Source organism: Trematomus bernacchii, unplaced genomic scaffold (genome assembly GCF_902827165.1).
Source record: "Trematomus bernacchii unplaced genomic scaffold, fTreBer1.1, whole genome shotgun sequence".
In the NCBI taxonomy this organism is placed as follows: domain Eukaryota; kingdom Metazoa; phylum Chordata; class Actinopteri; order Perciformes; family Nototheniidae; genus Trematomus; species Trematomus bernacchii.
Genome location: NW_022987723.1, coordinates 942,458 through 966,478, shown reverse-complemented (window position 1 = coordinate 966,478; position 24,021 = coordinate 942,458). Strand labels below are relative to the sequence as shown.

The 24,021-nt window shown below is 41.0% G+C and overlaps 1 protein-coding gene across 1 annotated transcript; it reads right to left on the bottom strand.

The window, feature by feature from the left end:
- Positions 1-414: 414 nt before the first annotated feature.
- Positions 415-22,342, bottom strand: hltf (helicase-like transcription factor). The gene is made up of 25 exons (XM_034144386.1): positions 22,293-22,342; positions 19,491-19,693; positions 18,736-18,902; positions 18,104-18,246; positions 17,873-17,961; positions 17,650-17,721; positions 17,213-17,408; positions 16,854-16,927; positions 15,728-15,788; positions 15,572-15,617; positions 15,327-15,379; positions 15,160-15,207; positions 13,931-14,041; positions 13,749-13,840; positions 13,312-13,455; positions 12,931-13,063; positions 11,978-12,113; positions 11,279-11,458; positions 10,993-11,108; positions 9,261-9,442; positions 8,121-8,243; positions 5,740-5,852; positions 3,993-4,173; positions 2,124-2,204; positions 415-1,088 (listed from the first exon to the last, which is right to left on the bottom strand). Exons 2-25 carry the CDS (start codon positions 19,686-19,688, stop codon positions 945-947), a joined length of 2,883 nt encoding a protein of 960 aa, XP_034000277.1. The 5' UTR covers positions 19,689-19,693; positions 22,293-22,342; the 3' UTR covers positions 415-944.
- Positions 22,343-24,021: the final 1,679 nt, after the last annotated feature.

Below are 24,021 nucleotides of genomic sequence, written 5' to 3'. Positions count from 1 at the left end.
GGCATGGATTGATGGGGGGTGGGCTATGAGTAGACAAGAGGAGAAGAGATGAGTTTTGAAAAGGGACTGGAATACTGTGAGGGTCTCAGAATAGCGGAGATCTTTGCATCGATATGTTCAAAACGTTTTTTCTTTCAAAATGTAAAAAAAATGTCTAAAATTATACATAGTGAAAAATTACATATAAAATATTTCTAGTGTGAACCAAAATATAATACTAAATATTATACAAGTGATTTTTCTTAACCAAAATGACAAACATGGCATAAAAACACATATTATTCTAATACGGGTCCTTTGTGACCCACTTATGGAAGAGTGTAGGGTCCAGTCACTCGTGCATCTAAGGGTTAATCAAACTGAGTCATTGTTAACCAGAATTGACATATTGATAAAATCAGATGCACACGATTGTGTTGTTAACAGATGTTTCTTTAATTTCATGTTTTTGGTTAGAAAAACACAGAAGTTCTGAAAGCAGCTCTATGTAGAAACTACAAATGTACAATATCAGCAGACTGCATTGAATCCAGAGATGGTAAAGAAATAACAGACAGGACATTTACATCTTCATGGCTGTTAGATTTTGCATCTCAACAACTCAAGGTGGGAAAACAGGTTTTCCTCAGTCTTTACTTGGTAACAAAAGGAATTCATTTTTCAACTAAATCCTTATCAACCGGATAATCACAGCTTTGTCCAAGAACAACTCGTATTAAGCATCACAACTGAACCGAAACAACAACTTGCAAATGGGTTCGTCATGTAAACACTACAGAAACTTTAACCGTTAAAGAAAACAACATTTGATAAACTATGAATGCAAAATGTTAGCTTTACAAAATGTGTAAAAAAATCTCCGCAGCCCTTCAGATGCGAGCAGTCCGACCGTAACGACATTTAACATGTGAACAATACAAACAGTAGAAATGTACTCGAGTCCTCTACAGCTCCATCAGAGCTTTGATGTCATCAATGCGAGACGTTTTCCTGTCCGTGTTCGTGGAGCCAAACGCCTTGTCCACCAGCTCCTGCTTCTGCTTCTGGATCTTCACCATGGTCTCCTCCACTGAGTCCTTCACAAGGAACTGCAGCAACAAACAGAGGAAACATAACATATATATATATACATAATGAATACATGTAAGTCTTAATGGTATAATAAGTATAATTAAACGGCGCATACTGGAGCTGCTTAGGAACATGTGAGATACACTGAGCTCTGCAGCAAAACACTAAAACAAAAGTACTAAATAAACTATAGATAGATAGATAGGTAGATAGGATAGATGGATGGATGGATAGATGGATAGATGGATAGATGGATAGATGGATAGATGGATAGATGGATGGATAGATGGATGGATAGATGGATAGATGGATAGATGGATAGATGGGATGGATAGATGGATAGATGGATTCGATGGATAGATGGATGGATGGATAGATGGATAGATGGATAGTGGATGGATTAGATAGAGGCATAGATGGATAGATGGATGGATAGATGATAGATGGATCGATAGATAGATGGATAGATGGATAGATGGATGAATGATGGATGGATAGATGGATAGAATAGTGGTATGCGATAGATGGATAGATGGATAGAGATGGAAGATGGATAGGATAAGATGGATAGATGGAATTGATAGATGTGATGGAATAGATGGATAGATAGATTAGAGGAATGGATCGATAGATAGATAGGGATCGATTTGGATAGATGGGATAGATGGATAGATAGATGGATAGATGGATAGATGGATTAGATGGGAAAGTGAGATAGATAGATCAGATTAAGATGGATAGATGGATATAAATCGATAGATGGATAGATGGATAGATGGATGGATAGATGGATAGATAGGTAGATAGATAGATAGATAGATAGATAGATGGATAGATGGATAGATGGATAGATGGATAGATGGATAGATGGATAGATAGATAGGTAGGTAGATTGATAGATAGAGAGATAGATAGATAGATGGATAGGATAGATAAAATAGCATTACAATACAATTAAAAAAGTTAAAGAATATAAAATAAAAATATATATAGATGGGGAAATACACATTTCAAGTGACTAGTTTTCAGTAAATAGTAACTCGTTTTCAGACCTTGGTGACGACCACTCTCCTGGTCTGTCCCAGGCGGTGGCAGCGGTCGATGCACTGCTCCTCGGTCGCAGGGTTCCACGCCTTAAACACAAACAATCGAAAGTAAACATGCAGCTTTTAACCCGGTAACATTTCCTCTGCAGGGTTTCTTCAGTTATTAAGAAAATGATGGCTCAAACAGAAGTTACTGTCATCAGTTATGGCATCTGATGTGTACAAAAAGAAACTAATTTGTTATGCTGTTTGCAGAGATCTTCTTTGTTTAATGCAGGTGATTTACTGCCTAGTGTTGTCGTGTGATCCCTGCACATATACTGCTGTATATACTGTATTTACGCTCAGTGTATTTATTCTTATTTATACATTTTACATCACATGTGTCAAACTCAAGGCCCGGGGGCCAAATCAGGCCCTTGGTGGATTTAATTTCGGCCCGCAGGATAATTTCTAATTACTATTAGATCTGGCCCGCCGGTATATTGCACGTACACCTTCACTCAATCCTGAGGGTCTCCTCAGCTCAGAGCCTGACCCCAAACATTGATGAACTTGCACCCAAGATGAGATGCCAAGTATCTGGCTTGAACTAGCATCACAGAGCAGCACACTGAGTTTACATGGACGTTTCCTTCTGCACTTTGTTTCTTCAGACAACAGGGCATGTTTGGTTTTTTCTTTGAGGGAAATAGTTTTGTTGAAGCTGTTGTTGGCCTGTGGAAAAATGTAATCATAAGAAATGACTCTGCAGATAGAGCCATAAGAAATGAATGCAACTGATTATTTAATGTTTAATGTTGTTTTTATAGGCAATCATTTAAGCTTTGTTAGTTCCAGGTTTAATATGTGCAATAAGTTCATTTCAATAAGTTCTGCAATAAACATTGAACCAGTCCGGCCCTCAAATAGTACCCATTTTTTAATTTTGGCCCACTTTGTATTTGAGTTTGACTCCCCTGGTTTACATCTATTTACCTTTACTTGTATCATTTATTTTGTACAGACTGCTGATAGATGTGTATACAACTGACTGTTTGCACTCTGGTTAGACCCTCTTCATTTCGTTACACTCTGCTTGCATTATGTTATGACAATAAAGTAATGTAATCTAAAAACACTGCAGAAGATTTTAAATCCGTGATACAATCTGAGTACACTGTTACACTACACCCTTAAGGAGGCACAAGTGCCATCAAATCATGAATATAGTGAATATAATGTTCACAATGCCAGTAAATACTATGTGTGATTATTATTACTTATGTATTCTGTTGGGGAATAATTTGCTTAGGTATTCAACCTTTGACACAGTTAATCATTTTCTCTCTTTACCGTCTCCTTCCCCACGGCATAGGTCTACGGCCTTGGGTATTGCTGCTATCTCTCTTAAGGAGGGGCAGCTTGGGCGCATTGTTGTTGCCAGTTTATGACCGAGCACAAGCCGCCATGAGGTAGTTTACTGTTCAGGGACGCAGGTTCCTTGCCGCACATTCTTTTCTCTGGACGACAGCTCTAGTTAGATTCAGGGTCCATATTTGTTTAGTCTCGCTGATAAAGAATGTTGATTATTACACTCCAACTAGTTAAAACCTGGAACTACAGAAAGAGGTCTTCAGAATTGATTGTGGCATCTCAACCGTGTGGTCAAACCGTGGCCCGTGACATGTCTTGTGAATTGTCCGGCCGAAGCTCCAAATAAACCGTCAGTGTTTGCCATCAAAGCTCCAGCTCTCCTCGTGTCTCTCCGAGTCCTGACTCCTATTGCTTCAGAAGTTTCCCCACACATATTCTATCTCCCATTGTAAAGCGTCCTTGGGGTTTCTTGAAAGGCGCTATCAAAATCTAAATTATTATTATTATTAATGTACTTACGGGGTCCATGAGGAACACATGAGAGGCGGCGGTCAGGTTAAGCCCCACCCCCCCAGCTTTGAGTGACAGCAGCATGATGGAGGGGCCGTCGGCTGCAGAGCTCTGAAACTCCTGGATCACCTGAGTCCTCTTCTTTTGACTCATGCTGCCGTCCAAACGCACAAAACTGAAACCTTGCTCTCTGGGGAAAGAGGAAGGAGGACAATAACGTTACCCCAAGAAACAAAAGGTTATTATTTGATATAATCTGTTTTATTATCTACCTTGACGAGCATAAATATAGAGCGGAACAAAACGAGTGTTCAGTAACCAAAGAGCAGAATTTTTTCATATATTAGTATATATTATTATTCATTCAGTATATTACATGATTTAATGGCCCGCTAAATAACTGGATGGCCTACCTGCCTGTCAGCCTTCCATCTGTGCACAAACTTATCTCGTGCCCTCATTGGTCATGGTGCGCGTTCGTGTGTGTTGGAGGAGGGGCTCTGTAAGGAAGTGGCAGATTTTTTCCGGTTGTGTATTTTCAAATTCTAGCGATCTCGAGCTGGTTTCTCCAAAATTACCTACCCCACCTTTAATATATATTAATACAAGTATATAACAACAACCCCTACTTCCACTATGGTTATTGAGTTAAATAAAAACAATTGTTTGTACATCCGAGAGCTATTTGAAGATTGAATTTCCCATCCTGCACCCTCCTGTGAATGTGTGTGTTACCTGCACGTCTCCTGTGAATGTGTGTGTTACCTGCACGTCTCCTGTGAATGTGTGTTACCTGCACTGCACGTCTCCTGTGAATGTGTGTGTTACCTGCACGTCTCCTGTGAATGTGTGTGTTACCTGCACCTCACCTCTCCTGTGAATGTGTGTGTTACCTGCACCTCTCCTGTGAATGTGTGTGTTACCTGCACCTCTCCTGTGAATGTGTGTGTTACCTGCACCTCTCCTGTGAATGTGTGTGTTACCTGCACCTCTCCTGTGAATGTGTGTGTTACCTGCACCTCTCCTGTGAAAGTGTGTGTTACCTGCACGTCTCCTCTCCTGTGAATGTGTGTGTTACCTGCACCTCTCTTGTGAATGTGTGTGTTACCTGCACGTCTCCTGTGAATGTGTGTGTTACCTGCACCTCTCTTGTGAATGTGTGTGTTACCTGCACCTCTCCTCTCCTGTGAATGTGTGTGTTACCTGCACGTCTCCTGTGAATGTGTGTGTTACCTGCACCTCTCTTGTGAATGTGTGTGTTACCTGCACCTCTCCTCTCCTGTGAATGTGTGTGTTACCTGCACCTCTCCTGTGAATGTGTGTGTTACCTGCACCTCTCCTGTGAATGTGTGTGTTACCTGCAGCTCTCCTGTGAATGTGTGTGTTACCTGCACCTCTCCTCTCCTGTGAATGTGTGTGTTACCTGCACGTCTCCTGTGAATGTATGTTACCTGCACCTCTCCTGTGAATGTGTGTGTTACCAGCACGTCTCCTGTGAATGTGTGTGTTACCTGCACCTCTCCTGTGAATGTGTGTGTTACCTGCACCTCTCCTCTCCTGTGAATGTGTGTGTTACCTGCACCTCTCCTGTGAATGTGTGTGTTACCTGCACGTCTCCTGTGAATGTGTGTGTTACCTGCACGTCTCCTGTGAATGTGTGTGTTACCTGCACGTCTCCTGTGAATGTGTGTGTTACCTGCACCTCTCCTGTGAATGTGTGTGTTACCAGCACCTCTCCTGTGAATGTGTGTGTTACCTGAGTGGGGTCTCCAGTATGGTGAGGAAGCGTGTGAACTGAGAGATGACCAAACACTTGATGGTGCTGTCTTCACATCGAAGCCTGAGCAGGTTTCCCATCAGCGCCTGCACCTGCAGACACAAAAGCACACTTCAAAAAGGAGGAAAAAGCCATTTCTCACAGGGGAGAATATTCAGCCATTTCCCACTACTTTTTAGAGTGAATTCTATATCAATTATTAGAGATGACGTCACAAGAAAAGGATCAGAAGAGCAAGTTGAGACACTTGCTTTTGACGGCGCGCTATGCATGGGGCACCCTAGAGGGGGTTTCCAGACATGTCATTGCAGCTGAGATGAGAACTCTCCATCGCATTAGTCCTTAGCAATATGCTGCGCCTCTCCCCATGTAGGGATGGGTACCGAGCCCCGGTATTAAACGGGCCCCGGGCCGGAATTATTAAAGACAGTGGTAGAGACATTTAAAACATATGTCATATGTATTATTGCTACATGAACATTATATTGCAGTTTTAGTTTCGCCAACTCCGTTTCTAATATGCAATAAGACTACAAAATGCGTCTATGATGTATTTCGATCTTTCCAATCCAGACGAGAGAGCTCTCTCCTGTGTGCGAGGGGGCAGTTTGTAAAGGTCTCCTGACTGTGTTACAGACTGTCATCCTGGTTAGTGGTTACTCTGGGTTCTGTCTTCAGGACAGAGTGTTGGATTTTTGTTGTTAATCGGATGGGACTTGATTGGATTCAATATTAGAGTAACTTTCTCGCTGCTTCAAATATAGCCTACACTTTGATGTTTTGGGGTTAGCTGTCAGTTCAATCCGGCAAATTATGGAATTTAATCTTTCATCTTCCATTGACAGTTTATTGATCATTGATCAGATGTTGATCTTGTTAACACTAGAACCGCCAACGGGTACATTTTACCCGCAGCTGTTTCTTGATTGTATGTAACTTTTTTTCAATAAAATATTGAAGTCTCCCAGTCTGTGACTTTTCCTGAAGGTGTGTTATGTATAGGGTTGCAAAGGGGCGGAAATGTTCCGCCCCTTTGCAACCCTATACATAACACACCTGGAAAGTTTCCATGGGAAGTTAAGCTGGGGAATTTTGGAAATATTCCATGCAAAATTAAACAAAAAACATGACATTTCAACAGATCTTTTTTTATTTTTTTTTTTAAGTAGAACAGAACAAGTTTTAATTATTTTATTGAACAATTAATTGTTTCATTTAAGAACGAAAACAGGAATGTTGAGTTAAATATTACTCATCTGTGCATGTGATGGAGGAATGCACAGTACCTGTAGGAGGTGTGGTCTCAATAGCCATGCAGTAAGCAGTGTGCTATGGCATGGATATTCAAGTGTACTTTAATGGCATCTGTTTGTTTTAGTCAAGATTATGCTAAAATATACTTTCCCCAACTATATTTAAGTTCCCTACGAAGAGCCAACCTTCAATTTAGAAAATTCCCAATTTATTTCCATGGAAAGTTTCCATCTTTGAAAATTCCCGGAATTTTGCAACCCTAGTTATGAAGCACCCTATGTTGTTATGAATGCTCAATATGAAGTCAGATTGAAAAAATTGCCCAAAGAATTGCCATTTATACCCATCAGCGCCAGCGGGTAATATTTACCTTATAGAAAATGTAGTGATTTTCGCGCTATTGATCTCGCGCGAAAACATAAACATGACGTGTTGCTATAGCAACGCCTGTTGTTTACTGCGGTTCCTTATAGATAGAAAGAGAGATAGAGAGAGAGAGAGAGAGATAGAGAGATAGATAGTTATAGATAGATCGAGAGAGAGAGAGATAGATAGATAGAAAGAGAGATAGAGAGAGAGATAGAGAGATAGATAGTTATAGATAGATAGATCGAGAGAGAGAGATAGATAGATAGAAAGAGAGAGAGAGATAGTTATAGATAGATAGAGAGAGACACTTTGCACATAACTCACGGTAGCGATCTTTTACACTTCATGCTATCTGCATGAAGTGTAAAAATATGAAAAGCTGAGAGTCCACAGATTCTATTGGTATAAGTTTCATCACTGTGCGATCAGAACTCACTGTTAACCCTGTGTTCTAGTATGATAAATAAAAGAACATTGTACCTTGAAAATCAATGCATTCTTATAGCGGGTACCCGTTGGCGGTTTTAGGTATACAGCGACCCCTGGCGGTACTAGTAAATATAAATAATGAAATAGACTAAGTAAATAATGCTGCGTTATTAAGCACACCATTTCATACATCTGGTAAATATGCTATTAAATGATGATAAGAATGTTAAAAGCTTCAAGGCAAGACTGAAACGATACACACAATTGATCAGAAAACCAGCCGTCCAGCCTCAGAGTGTGCGGTGTACCTTCGAGCTCGTCCTCCACTTGTCAGGGTTTGCACATTTCTCTTCCTCCATTTTCTCCTGTGGAAACTCCACCAGCTCATTGGCCTTGATCTCAGTCCGACAGAGAGGACAGCGCGCGTTCTCCTACACACACACACACACACACACACACACACACACACACACACAACACACACACACACACACACACACACACACACACACACACACACACACACACACACACACACAACACACACACACACACACACACACACACACACACCACACACCACACATCACACACACACACACACACACACACACACACACACACACAACGCACACACCACACACACACACACACACACACACACACACACACACACACACACACACACACACACACACACACACACACACACACACACACACACACACACACACACACACACACACACACACACACACACACACACACACACACACACGATTAGCAGCTAAATAGTTGATTACATTATAGTTAAAACTAACTGAACATCAGAGGTGGGAAGTAGTGAAGTACAAATACTTCGTTACTGTACTTAAGTACATTTTTCTGGTATCAGTACTTTACTCCACTACTTATTTTTCTGACGACTTTTTACTTTTACTTCTTACATTTTGAACACAAATACCTGTACTTTCTACTTCTCACATTTTCCAAACAGGCTGGTTCCTTTAGTTTGAATGTGTGTTTGGTGGCGTGATCATTATTATTCAGAGTCATTGCGTGCCTATTGATTTGAACACGATCCGTGTATCCATCATTTCCTGGTCTTCTCTAAAGAAGAGGGACCAATGAAAACGTTGTCATGTTGCCGTTGTTCAGCATGGAAACATTCATTAGCTAACAATGACATTATTGTTCTATTAATATAAAGGGAGGTCAGGTACTCTTTAAAACAGCTGGGAGTTGTGGGTACTTTTTACTTAAGTACATTTCAAAGCCCATACTTCTTTACTTTTACTTGAGTAAAGAAGTTTAGTCAGTACTTCTACTTTTACCAGAGTATCTTTAAACACGAGTATCTGTACTTCTACTTGAGTAAAGGATGTGTGTGCTTTTGCCATCTCTGCTGTCAGCTGACACTTCTACTACACCCCCTGCCGTGCATGTACCTGCTCGCTGCTGATGACCTGGGCGATGCAGGGCCGGCAGTAGACGTGGGCGCAGTGTGTGATGACGGGCAGACGCACAGACTCCAGACACACTGAGCACTCCTCATCGGAGCCGCTGGCCAACACCGAGCGCAGCTTCTCTATCAGACGCTCCCGCAGCTCTGCAGGCGTCGCTGCAGCACCTGCACACAAAACACTGCATTTCAGACGTTTACAAGTGGAAATCAACAAAAACAAAATACATTTTCTCGGACATGATATGAGGCCAGGGCTGGGGCTACAATTAAGGACACAAACACATTTTTATGTTTAAGAAAATGTATAAAGAAAGCGTATTTAGACAGTATGGAGTTGACTTTTGATTGTGTTCTGGTTTTATGTTTCAGTATTTGTAAGCAACTGTGACTGAAAGAATATTGATTTTATTTGACTTTTTAATAGTTACTTCATTATTTTTTGTTGTTCTTTTTTTTAAGGAGGGGCAGGTAAAATACGACGTTCTTCTCCCTGCTCCTTTCCACCATGCGCTATAAAAAAAACAACCAGTATAAGTGTACATGTTTTGTAAAGTGTACATGTTTTGTTTTAAAGGTCCCATGTCATGGCCATTTCTACTGATCATAATTCCATTGTTGAGGTCTACTAAAATAGATTTATATTGTGCAATTTTCCAAACTCACATTGGGTTCTCATACAGCATCTCTGTATAGTATGTGTATTCACTCTCTCTCCTAAACGGCTTGCTGGAGCTCCTGCCCCCCCCCCCCCTCCCTGTGAGCCCAGTGGCCGTCTGCGAGACAGCGAGACACAGCGAAACCCAGCCCGAACACACACACACACCCGCAGCCTGGCTGGGAGTTTGTGTGTGTGCCCAGGCTGAGTTCCGCGGTGTCTCGCTGTCTCGCCGACCCCACACCAGTGAGCCAGCTCACAGTGTCCCGCTCCTCGCAGCAGCGAGCCTCGCAACGTCCCGCCGAGTGTGTGTGTGAGGAAGTCCGCGGATTGGTCCAAACATAACGGCTCTGCTGACGTAACGTAACGGCTCCGCAGATTGGTCAATTTGGACCAATCTGCGGAGCCGTTACGTTACGTCACTATACCCGAAATACGTCACTATACCCAAGAAGTAAACGATGGAAAAAGAGAAATCCCCAACGAGGCGTTCTGGGGCAGCATAGACAGGTCTTTTCTCTGGTAGAGTTTTACTCGCTACAGGGTGTACTTTGAGGGTTTGGGACTCTGCAGACCGTTTACATGCAGAAAAAGCTACATAACACACAAGGGGACGGGTAATAACCGGAAAAGCATGACATGGGACCTTTAAAATAACTGCCATGTGTGGAATAAACAAATAAATAAATAAATGTTATGATAAATGTATGGTTTAATTATGACACAATAGGAAGTTTGTATTCTAAGATTAAACACGTAGGGTTGGTTAGTTTTTTTCACCTCACAGTTTATCTGCTAACAAAATAGAGTCAGTGTTTTTCTTGCCTCAATCTTAACTTTTTCCCCATGTTGTAGTAAATGTGTCTCCGGTGCTCCATGACAGCGTACAGCAGGACAATCTACGCATCTATAACTGGCTATACAGAGGTGAACTGGAGTCTTTTTTGACATAAAGTATAATATATCAACCAAACAAACGATTCACAAGAAATGTCCAGGCAGCCTGTTGGGTTCAGAAACTACACTACACATTATTCTTGCATGACACGACGGGTTTTACCCAGGTCTGAGGATGTTTTTGCCAGCAGATCAGGGTGGCAGCAGTGCTGACGAAGCCTCATCAGGATGGCCAACACATCGGCATAATTCCTCAGGACTGTCCCTTCAGCTACGTACCTACACACACACACCCACACACACACACACAACAGTGCACAGTGGAAAAACAATGTCTAACAAACTTGTATTACCAGCTGCATGTTCTGTCGAAACAGCCACACATCAGTTCAGATTAGTCAAATCATGTTGTCGAATTATTTACGCAACGCATGCACAGTGACACGTACCTGCCGATGGTGTTTCTTCCCTCGTTGCGTGCCAGCTCGTACTCCTCTCTCTCGGTCTGGCTCAGCTCCACCTGCTCCACGCTCACTGTCTTCTCCGGCAGAGACACCAGGGGGCGCCCGTCCTTCTCACTGCTCTTCGTGCGCCTCAGGGTGATGCACTTCACCAGGGTCTGAAGGTTCCTGTGCACAGTATCGACTGCCTGAGACTTGAGCTGTGAATTACTGCTTTTACAGCTTGCTCTGTCAGTTGGTCAGTCTATAAACATGTCCCCTCTTTTGGCGGCTACATTTTAATGACTTGGCATGGAGATCAAGTGTTTGTGAGGGTGTGTGTGGATGATGCATGAACGCATGGATGAATGCTTGTATGTTGTGTTAGCTATTAAAAAAATCACGCCTGTTTGATATCTGATAGAATATGACAAATACTAACTTAGAAACTTTCATCCAACTCTCACTCAGTTTGCTACACCAGGTAATCAATACAGTTTGTCTAGTTTGATGTCAAATCAGTTATAGAAGAGCTTTGAATGTCATAATATTGACGCCTGATAATCTGATTTCCTTGACACTGAGTGTACACAGTACGTAGCGCCCTCTGGTGTCTTATTACTGCATTGCATCAGTGTAATATAATTTAAGATAAGATAAGTTTAAACTTTTTAAACTTTATTGATGTATGGATCTGTGAGCACTCACTGCAGGCCGGCTCTGTCCCCCTGAGTGACGGGTCTCTGGATCACTCTGTTCCACCACTCTTTCACATCGAAGGGCTTCAGGCGCAGGAAGGCCAGCAGCATCCACAGGTCCTTCACACTGTTCTGGATAGGAGTACCTGGAGGGGAGAGAAGAAGAACATATAGAAACATTTGGTGGCTGCCTTAAAGCTCCCCTATTATACTGTTTTTCATCAATATATTATAGGTCTCAGATATATACAAAACATGTCTCTGAAGTGTTTGGCTCCAAATACCAAACAGATCATTGCAGCATCCCATAATCCCCTCTGTTTCAGCCCTGTTTCCAAAGTGCTGATTCTCTGTCTGTTACTTTAGATGAAAATAAGGAGCCCCTCCCCACGCCCCTCTGAGAGATATTTGGTTAAAAAGAACACAATGGTGCTCTAGGAGGAGATTCAGGTGATAAGGTGGGGGGGGGGGGGGGGGGGGGGGGGTTACCTTGGTTGGTGATTGGCTAATGGTTACACAAGCCACAAAATCGTTATGACATCATAAAGTGGCCAAAATCTGATCAGCTCATTTTCAGACAGGTTTTTATATAAATGGATCAGGACAAAAAGAGAGAGAATCTTTTTTCCTGAAACTTTCAGAGTCTCTTTCCACAGAGGGGACACATGTTGATGTAGAAGAGACATGAAAAAGTGGATTTTGAATAATAGCTGACCTTTAAAACTGAGGCTATCTGTGTGTACTTGAGTATGTCATTTAAACATTCAGGCAGAATACGTCTAAAAGTTATAAAGAACGAAAGTTGTATTGAATTTTGAGCATGATTATATGGAGTTGATGATCAATGTTTCTGTATCTGTATGTTATGTACTCTGTGTGTGTGTGTGTGTGTGTGTGTGTGTGTGTGTGTGTGTGTGTGTGTGTGTGAGTGTGTGTGTGAGAGTGTGTTAGGTGAAGTTATACCTGACAGAATCCAGCGCCGCTGAGCTTTGAGGTCGAGCACAGCCTTGCTTATCTGTGCATTAGGGTTTCTGACAACATGTCCTTCATCCAGCACAACCCTCAGCCAATTGATCGCATGCAGGGGACTCTTATTCTAAAGGAAGCAAAAACATTATATCTGTTAGTAACAAATAATGACATTTTCCCCAAGTGTGTATTGACACGTATTAAACACAGTCCAGGAGAGACATTAATAGGTTGCCATTTGAGATTTTTCTGATGAAAATAATTGAACGCACAGTCAGCTCCACCGTATTAAGTGTCCTCCATGTTTTCCTCTCTGTCTGGACACCTTGACTCACCTTACAGCTACGGAAACACATACGACCGGTCTGTACTCACCCCAAAGTCAGCAGAGAGGACGTTGTAGGTCGTGATCACCACATCCTGAGAGGACAGAAAGTTCTTGTTCCTGTTGCGCTCCGGCCCGTAATACAGATACACGTTTAGCTTCACGTCAGCACGCACATGCTGCTCAAACTGGTCCTGCACACACACAAAGAAAGGAACTTGACACATGCTGACTTTGGGAATGATATGGAAAGGGAACAATGAGTGAAGCATCTTCATCGTCAAAAACAATAATGGTCATCCTTTATTTGCTGTTCAATGTGATATGGTATTGATATGGATTTTTTTTTTTTTTACCAGGAGCAGCAAAGACGTTTACTTTTCACTTTATTCACCTATACTTGTCACTAAGCTAATAAGAAGGATTACATAAATGTATTTGAGTGATAGAAAGTGTCTTGTTGTGTATGTTTTGTCTGCAGTCCTACCAGCCAGTTGCTGATGACAGAGAGCGGGCAGATGATGAGAGTCGGGCGAGCTGATAGGTCCTCTGCACTGTCAGTGATGAAGGATTCCTCACCTGCACATTAACCATGAAAACAAACTGAATGAATTCATACATCTGGCAAAAGAGGATTTGAAACACCCGGTAAAACAGAGTAAGACTCACTGAGTGTGGGAGTGGCCTTCTTGCTGGTTTTCTTCTTCTTTGTGCCGGAATCTGCTGCTGAGCCACCAAGCGCTGCAGCAAAGTCCAGATCCTCCAGCAGCACTGGGGCCTCTGCACATTCAACACACACACATCTTCATATTTGAGAAGCTGAAAATAGCATTTCCTGCCATTTTTCCGAATAAAGAATTGCTTAAAGGTCTCCTATTATACTGTTTTTCATCAATATATTATAGCTCTCAGATATATACAAAACATGTCTCTGAAGTGTTTGGCTCCAAACACCAAACAGATTATTGCAGCATTACCCATAATCCCCTCTGTTTCAGCCCTGTTTCCAAAGTGCTGATTCTCTGTCTGTTACTTTAGATGAAAATAAGGAGCCCCTCCCCACGCCCCTCTGAGAGAGATTTGGTTAAAAAGAACACAATGGTGCTCTAGGAGGAGATTCATGTGATAAGGTGGGGGGGGGGGGGGGGGGGGGGGTTACCTTGGTTGCTGCTGATTGGCTAATGGTTACTCAAGCCAAAAAATCTTTATGACATCATAAAGTGGCCAAAATCTGATCAGCTCATTTTCAGACAGGTTTTTATATAAATGGATCAGGACAAAAAGAGAGAGAATCTTTGTTCCTGAAACTTTCAGAATCTCTTTACACAGAGGGGACACATGTTGATGAAGAAGAGACATGAAGAAGAGGGGACACATGTTGATGTGGGAGAGACATGAAGAAGAGGGGTAACATGTTGATGTGGGAGAGACATGAAGAAGAGGGGACACATGTTGATGTAGAAGAGACATGAAGAAGAGGGGACACATGTTGATGTAGAAGAGACATGAAGAAAAGGGGACACATGTTGATGTAGAAGAGACATGAAGAAGAGGGGACACATGTTGATGTAGAAGAGACATGAAGAAAAGGGGACACATGTTGATGTAGAAGAGACATGAAGAAGAGGGGACACATGTTGATGAAGAAGAGACATGAAGAAAAGGGGACACATGTTGATGTAGAAGAGACATGAAGAAGAGGGGACACATGTTGATGTAGAAGAGACATGAAGAAAAGGGGACACATGTTGATGTAGAAGAGACATGAAGAAGAGGGGACACATGTTGATGTAGAAGAGACATGAAAAAGAGGATTTTGCATAACAGGTGACCTTTAAGTGATTAACCCATTATTGTGATTGTTGCATCTCTACTGTTCCAATACACTCGTCATGTACCTTTACTGGGCTGTCGCTTGGTGGCTTTCCTCTTCCCTTTGCTCGTACCTGTGAGTAGAGCAGACAGGTCAAATGGATGCAAGCCACAAATCCAAGGAAGGCCAAAAAGACAAGCACAAAGCGTGAAACAAAAAGTTAAAGATATGTATGTCACAATTAAATCTTACTTTTTTCTGACTTGACAGCAACCTCTTCCGAATCAATCACCTCCACCTGAGGACTGACCCACACAGGATAATGTCAGACATATACAGAGAGAAAGGTCAAGTCAGTTGTATCAATAATACCACTGATGGTCCCAAAACATTATTACATTTTAAAAAACACATGACTAAATGTATGGAAAATATATAGTGATATTTAACAAACATGGGACAATACAATCTGCCCAATTCAATCAAGTCACACTTACAGGTCTGAGCAGAGAGAACCAGCTGCTTGATCGCCTGCACTGCTTCCTGAAACAAAGACACTTCATGTTAGCGCTCTGTTTCTGTTTCACGCACACTCTAAAGGAAGATAAAGGAAAAACGTGAACAGTAAAGTACATATTGAAAGTTGAGAGTACCTTCCAGTTTGGAGGCCATGTCTGGTTTAGTTTTGGCTTTGAAAGGTGAAGACCGCTCCTTCTGCACACATGTAAACAAACACTTTATTTTATTTATTTGTTTATTTGGCGGGGACATTAAAAGGTAGGGTAGGTAAGAATGGAGAAACCAGCTCGAGTGCGCTAGAATTTGAAACTACGCAGCCGAAAAAAATCTGCCCCTTCCTTCAGACTTCCTTACAGAGCCCCTCCTCCAACACACACGAACGCGCACATGACCAATGAGGGCACGAGATAAGTTTGTGCACGAGATGGAAGGCTGACAGGCAGGTAGGCCATCCAGTTATTTTAGCCGGGCCGGCTAAAATAATTGGTCGTGCTTTTTACAGTACTACGGCTTCCACAGAAGACATTTTTTTATGGATTTTTTGTCAAAGCATTTAATGTATTCATTGCTATCGGGATGTTAAGGGTAGGGTAGGTAAGTTTGAGAAACCGGCTCGAGATCGCTAGAATTTGAAAATACACAACCGGAGAAAATCTGCCACTTCCTTATAGAGCCCCTCCTCCAACACACACGAACGCGCACATGACCAATGAGGGCACGAGATAAGTTTGTGCACAGATGGAAGGCTGACAGGCAGGTAGGCCATCCAGTTATTTTAGCCGGGCCGGATAACGTACTTTTTACAGTACTACGGCTTCCACAGATGAAATCTTTTTATGGATTTTTTGTCAAAGCACTTAAGATATTCATTGCTATCGGGATGTTAAGAGCATTCCATGGAATATAACAAAAAGTGTATCTCGAGCCGGTTTCTCAAACTTACCTACCCCACCTTTAATGAACACTTAAAACATGAAATATACCAAGTGTAAATATGCCGGGTTTAGCTTTGAGCTACTTTCCATCCGCAGTCCCTCACATAAAACATTACGAAAATGAAAATTACAAACATAGCAGTACAAATACATAAAATGCAAGAAAAGTGCAAGAGTAAGAGTAGAATACCCAAGTTTTTAGTACATGGTAATACAATATAGCAGCATCGATACACAAAGTGCAAGAGAAGATACCCCTGTTATGATGAACACAAGTCATTCAGACAGTGAATGGAGTGAAAGGAACACACACAGCTACACTTACACATATCTCCACAGGCAGAGGCTTTCCTTTGTGGAAGTTAGTGAGGATCAGAGCAATGGTTGTCAGAGTTTCCCCTGGAGAATAAAAACAGGGGCTTTAGTGTTGATTCACGCCTGCCAGCCTCCCTTTGTACACATTTCAAACCATGAAGACTCAAATACGGGTATATGAGGCACAGTTGTATATATTAGCCTACATGTTTTTAGTGTAACACATATTTGTCCCAGTTTTCTCCACTATATACAGCAAAAAGCGACTGACCAAACATTTCATCATACGTTTCTGTAGAATAAACTAATAATTGACTGATAAACATGTTATTTTTACTGGTTATCATGTCACATCATATGAGTTTTTACTCACCAGTCCCATGTCATCTGCCAATATTCCCCCTCGAATTATCTCTGGTATTTCTTTGGCAGAGAAGCATGTGAGAGTGTTGTAGTACAGCTCGCCTCTCTTCTCCCAAAACGGCGGCAGGGTAGATTTGTTTTCTCGAGCGCACATCCAGGACAGCGCCTCCTTCTGGTGAGGCATGAGAGGAGTACCTACAGACTGCAGAGGAGAAGAGCTGCGTGTACAATAAAGCTGCACGAAACATGACTAAAACAACACAGAAACAACTATAAGTGCAAGTAGGTTACAACCCAGAAACAATAGGCAGTTTATCCACGAACCGTAGCAAGAAAAAGAAGTTAGAAAGAAAGAAAATTCTTCTTTGATTTATTGTACATTATAATGATATACTATTCAAAATAACTGACCACAAACGACAGATAAAGAATCAAAAACAAACCTCGGCCGCTTGTTTCTCTCCGTCTTTACTCTCCATCAAACCATCAAAAAGGTTGTCAAATGCATTCTTCAGCTGAAAGTCAAAGAAAAAACAATGTGGCATAATCCTTAAATATATAGTTATACAATGAAGTCCTAACAATAATGATGAATAATGCCAAATGTTGGATTACAGTTATATATATATATATATATAATACACCAAGATCATTGAAGTGCATCACCTCCTCTGCAGACAGAGCGGTGGTCAATCCTTTTTTAGATGAGTACGCACGAGCACCCTGCCCTTGAGTATATGAGTTCTGACTTGTACCTGAAATCACAAACACACAATAAACAGTTACGTTGTTTAACAATGCATGAACATTATTTTTTGTATGTAAGGCTAGGTGGACAAGTATGAGAAGCTTTCCATTAGGAGGCAGCTGAAATGGGACGGTTGAGTTTGTTTGTACCTGTTGCTTTGCTTGCACCTGAGTTTAGTTTAAACCCGCGGCGTGACATGCTCTCCATCACAGCATTTTTATTTTCTTCTTGGCCCCAGAAGGACAGCATCACTGGCATGGTGAAGGAGTTTTTGGTCCCTGAATGCACCACGCTGACACAGCAACAACACAACATTATACACAAACAACAAACAAACGACATCCATAACATTCATCTGGCTGCAATTTAGAAATTATTTATCTAATATATCATATTCCAATCACTTGTATATAGACTCTTATTGCACTATTTTTCTTTTTGTATTTACTTGCACTATTTTTTCAGTTTTATTGTGTTGTGACCGAAGATTTTCATCGTCATGACTACACTGTAGCTATGTACGTATGACTAATAAAAGCCTTGAACCTTGAAACACATTTTAACCAACAGTAATCCCAGTAAACCTGACCTACTGTAAATAAGTAGAGAGATTATTTAATATTTTAAAAAGAATCTAATCAAATGCAGATCTTTATGTGGAGAGACAGTCAAAAGCAGCCTTTGATGTCCATGTTTAGAGTAAGTAAGGTTGCTGGGAAGATATTCTGATAAGAAATGTGCAGGAAATGACACCGACAGACGCAAATAACACTCCACTCACCCCTCTACTTTCGCCAAATTGTTGTCCATAACATGAGCCATTGCTGCCGCCAGCTCCCGCTTAATGTGACCCACTTGGTTGCCATAAATGTTGGACACCATCACTGCATTGCGGTCGTATGGATTCTGGGGCTGTCGCACCAAACCGACCATTTCCCCTTGATTCACCTGAAAAAGTGAGTAAAACACAGAAACTTTGAGGTATTAGTTCTCATTTGTGAATCAGCGCATTAGAGCAGGGGGGTCCAAACTGCCCACAAATGAAACTTGTGCTTGTCTTGTATTGTATTGTACTTCTTAAATATATATGTAAACAAATATTACACTGTATTCATGTGTTAATAAGCCAACTTTTAAAATAAATTCAGTCAATTACATTTGAAAACATGTTCTAACAAATCTAACTTGATAAGAAAAAAGCCCAAAAATGTATTTGTATAACAAGCGTGAAATAAACCCTTCATATTTCCCCTAATTATAACAATCTGAGGCTCCTGTTTTAAGGGATGAGCTGCCAACTAAATAAATGAAACCCTCTGGAGAGCTGGGATCGAGGCGGTTTTTTCTTAAAGCATATTCAAGTAACAAGCATAATTGACCTACATTTGATTGATGTTGCTGACTTATAACTTAACTTATGAGGCAATACACCTCACCTCACCTAGTGGCCCAGCCCTTCTTATAGTTTTGTTTGTGGCCCTCTGTGAAAAGTTTGGACACCCGTGCACTAGAGGAATAAAAGTGATCTATCCTCACCACCCCTGTATAGAATCTGAGGCCGACCACAGTGCCCTGCAGGTGGCCAAACGGCACGCTGCCGTCTGCGTCCGGCTCCTCAGACGCAGCGGCTCTGATGGCCTGCGAGAGCGTCTCTGCACTGGCGTCATAGCGGTCTGTGAAGAGGTCCACCTCACTGTAACTGTCCCAGCCGAACCCCCACCTGCGAGAGAACATGACGCCTGGAAAACACCCACAAAGAGACAGCATTAAAGATCTCCGACTCCTATTATACTGTTTTTCATCAATATATTATAGCTCTCAGATATATACAAAACATGTCTCTGAAATGTTTGGCTCCAAATACCAAACAGATCATTGCAGCATCCCATTACCTTGGTTGGTGATTGGCTAATGGTTACCAGAGATGGGGTCGTTACTAAAAAAAAGTAATATATTACATATTACATATTACTTTAAAAAAAAGTAATATATTACACTACTTCGTTACTCTCTACATAAAGTAACTCGTTACTTTACTCGTTACTTTACTCGTTACTTTACTCGCAGGGCCGGCCCGCCCCTCCATGCAGGCAGATCACGCAGACTGCTAAAGTTTCAAATGTTCTCTTTAGTTCAGTTTCCATTGTCGCATAAGACTGATCCAGATATCTCTGACTATGGCTGTCCTCTGTCTCCTGCTATCTGTATTTTGCGCAGTATATCTCTGAACGATGCGATGGTGATTCCACTGTGCAAATGGGCAACATTACCTCTACTATGAAGGATGCTACAAGCCTGTCCATCTCTGCTTTGGTTACCGGTCCTCCAAATTCTAATTTGTGCCGCTTCAGAGTCGGCGGCGGCGCACTCACAACATCCTCACTCTGGGTTCGGGGGGTCCTTAGCTATTAGCTTCACCTTAGCATGTGTTCTTTGCAGGTGTTTGTTGAGGTTTGACGTGGGTGTTTGCAGCAGTGGATAACAGCTTCTGGCCTGGACACAGTTTGCACCTCACCGTCACATTCCTGTCTATTCTTCGGACGAACTCAAAATAATGGGCATACCTCCACCCCTCGAAAGTTATCGCTGACTCAGCCATGTTTATGCAGCACTGCACGTGGAGATGTGGACGCGCAAGTCGCGCAGATTACGTACATATAAACCTGCGGCGGAAACCCCTCTTGTCTGTCAGTGTGATTATGACTGATTTTATAAAAGTAACGAAGTAACGCGTATCGGGGCAATGTTAGTAACTGTAGTGTGATTACTGAATTATAAAAGTAACGCGTTACACTACTCCGTTACCGACAAAAGTAATATTATTACAAGTATTACTTGTACACGCGTTACACCCAACTCTGATGGTTACACAAGCCAAAAAATCGTTATGACATCACAAAGTGGCCAAAATCTGATCAGCTCATTTTCAGACAGGTTTTTATATATATATAAAAAAATATATATATTTTATCTTTTTTCCTGAAACTTTCAGAATCTCTTTACACAGAGGGGACACATGTTGATGTAGAAGAGACATGAAGAAGAGGATTTTGCATAATAGGTGACCTTTAAGGAAATACCTTTTGACAGATGATAAAGTGACAACATGAGCAATAAAAAAACACTTTTATGGGGGCACAGTGTTGAAGCTGCAGGTAGGGCTGGGCATTTATCATATGACAACCCTATTGTGATATGAGACTAGATATCTTAGTTTTTACATATGATAATATTGCAGTATCTTTAAATGTCCTGGTCTGCATCAAAGTAAGTGGATGTAAATAAAACTAGCTGCACCTTTCACCAGCTTAAGGAATTATATTTAAAACAATATGATACATTATTCGCTAAGGATTGGCATTCGTTCACATTAATGATTAACTTTTACTTTTGGTAACTTAAGTATATTTTGATGATAATACTTTTGTACTTTTACTTGAGTAACATTTTGAATGCAGGACTTTTCTGGGAGTATTCCTTAACTCTGGTACTAGATCTGACTACTTCTCCCACCTCTGGAAAGCAACCATAGTCATCATCCCTACATTAACGGTGCGATATCGAGGTATTTGATTTGAGAAGTTACACTACTACACACCTGTTTACTATCAGGAGAAGTTAGACAGAGGTGGAAGAAGTACTCAGATCTTGTACTTGCCTAAAAGTAGAAACACCAGAGTGTAGGAATACTCTGTTACAAGTAAAAGTCCTGCAATCAAAATGTTACTCAAGTAAAATTGCAGCAAGTACTCGCATCAATTGATTATACTTATGAATGCATTCATGTGTTTATCAAAGCTAGTTAAGGTGCAGCTAGTTTGAATGACTTTGTGTACTGCAGGGGAGCTTGTGAATTCTCTCCAGGTGGAACTAAAGTCTGATTTAATCAGTAAATAGATGTAAAGTAAGTTAAAGTTATGTAGTGGAATAAAAGTAGACTATTTACCTCTGAATTGTATTGGGGTAGAAGAACAAAGTAGCAAACAAATTAAATAGTCAAATACAGTACAAGTACCTCAAAATTGTACTTAAGTTACATGTACTTGGTTTCTTTCCAACCGTTAATGATAACAAAGCTAGCTTTCTTCTTCTTCGTTCCTGTTGTTTTAATTAGCGGTTGGCAAACAGCTTTAAGGTGCATTCATGTAAGCTAGCTAATAGATGAACGTTATTTAACGGTAGCTAACTGCCGGTTTTAGTTATCGTTAGCTTTAAGTACGCTATCGTGTCAGCAATACGTCAATGTTAAAGAATTAGAGACAGAGTGTGTGATGTATCTGTAATAAGCTTAGACTGTCTGTGTGTATATATATATAAAGGTAATTAGCAATGTCTTACTGTTTATCTGCTCCTCCGCGCCTGTCGACTTTTCTAACAGTGGATTGTTGTTTCCGGTTGTAACCTTCAAAATAAAATCTTATTTTGGGATATTTTATAATGATCTACAAATTGTTTGTTATCTGCACATTTGTTTATATTATTAATTTGATTCAGGGATTTAAATATATATTCTTTTTCATATTTATTGAGGGGGAAATCCCTTAGTGTTTATTTATTTGACAAGGGACCTTAAGTGGGTTTATTGAGTTAATTGATAAAAATGTACCTTGACAATGTCACATTTTAAATTGATGTTCAATTTTGGGGGACTGACGATGAACCACACTGGTGGTCCAGAGGTCTATGCATTGGTTCTCCATGCAGGTGCTTGAGGTTCAATCAACACCCAGGGGTGGGGTGCATCTTATGTCTTCTGCTATGCTGATGTAAAATATAGTATAGACTCTTCTTGCACTATTTCTATTTTATTTGTATTTACTTGATCTTACAACATTATCTTGCACTATTTTATTTATTTTATGTTATTTCTTGCACTGTTTTATTTGTTTCATGTCCTATATATATTATGTTGCATTGTTGGAGGAGCCTCACGTTTTGTATTGCCATATCTATACTGTAGCCAGGCCCGTACCCAGGATTTCGTATACCGAGGTCCAAAACATGCTAGGGGAGCAGGCCCATTTTGGGGATTTTCTAGATATCTGTTTTCAAGTCCTGTGGGGGGCACAAATTGGATGATATATTGATTTCAAACCATGTCAGTGGGCTGCAGCATAACTTATATTTGAAAGTGTAATGCATGAGAATCAGTTGATTGTTACCAATAATGATCTACATTATAACCTGGACATGCAGAAGTGCTCACAACATATTGGAAAAGTAATCTCTCTGTCGTCTTTCTGTTTATTACTCTTTCTGTCCTCTACTAATCCCTTATTGTGTATGCTCCTCCTCACTTGTCGCTCCTGCCAGTGTATTACAAATCATTTTATAAAGCTCTCTAGCTATTTGATTCACGCAATTCAAACCAAAGTATAGCCTATAGCTCCAATATAAGTTATTGTGCATGTTGTCGTACGTCCACTGACTAACGTAGTGCGTTAATTCACACAGGATCTGCTGGTCATATGATGTCCTGATCAACAGAAACACAAATCAAGCCTAACGAATAATTACTTCAAACTGGCTTTACTCACTTGAATTGCTCCTTAGAATGTAATTTTCTCTGTGGTTCTCTATGCAACACATTTTTGTATTGTAATGCCACTCGTATTTTATTTATTTGTGTATTGTAAGGTGATATTGAATGTTTTGAAAGGTGCCCTCAAATAAAATGTATTATTGTTACTGTATCTGTGCCTCTCTCACACTGTTAATGTTCTTCTTTTTTTCGACAAGGTTAATCCTGGTGTCCATAGGGAAGATCTGCACGGTTTCTCTACAGCCCATGTTCAGCAGAACAGGCGGTGCAGCTGCCTGGTTTGGCACCCCCACTATAACTTTGTCCAAGGTGGTCGTACTCCCACCAAGATCACACTGGTGTTTGCTGTCCCCCTCTAGTTTGTGCACACAAAAGCATTTTACTCTGGGCTCAGCATGTGAGAAACTAAAGAGGGTCTTCCACATGTGGCAGACCAGTGCCATGTACTACGAATCCAGTTCAACATACCCTGGATATGTTTGAGTTATCTGGCTTAACTAACCCTAACAAACGCAATCTCGCTAA

What these genes read in the sequence shown, in the direction of transcription:
- hltf (XM_034144386.1), bottom strand. Translation starts at nt 19,688, where the DNA reads ATGTTCTCTCGCAGGTGGGGGTTCGGCTGGGACAGTTACAGTGAGGTG. An exon ending in AATTTGGCGAAAGTAGAGGG is followed by an intron (nt 18,247 to 18,735) that starts GTGAGTGGAGTG and finishes TTGCTGTGTCAG; the next exon opens with CGTGGTGCATTCAGGGACCA. An exon ending in TGCTGTCAAGTCAGAAAAAA is followed by an intron (nt 15,208 to 15,326) that starts GTAAGATTTAAT and finishes CTCTACTCACAG; the next exon opens with GTACGAGCAAAGGGAAGAGG.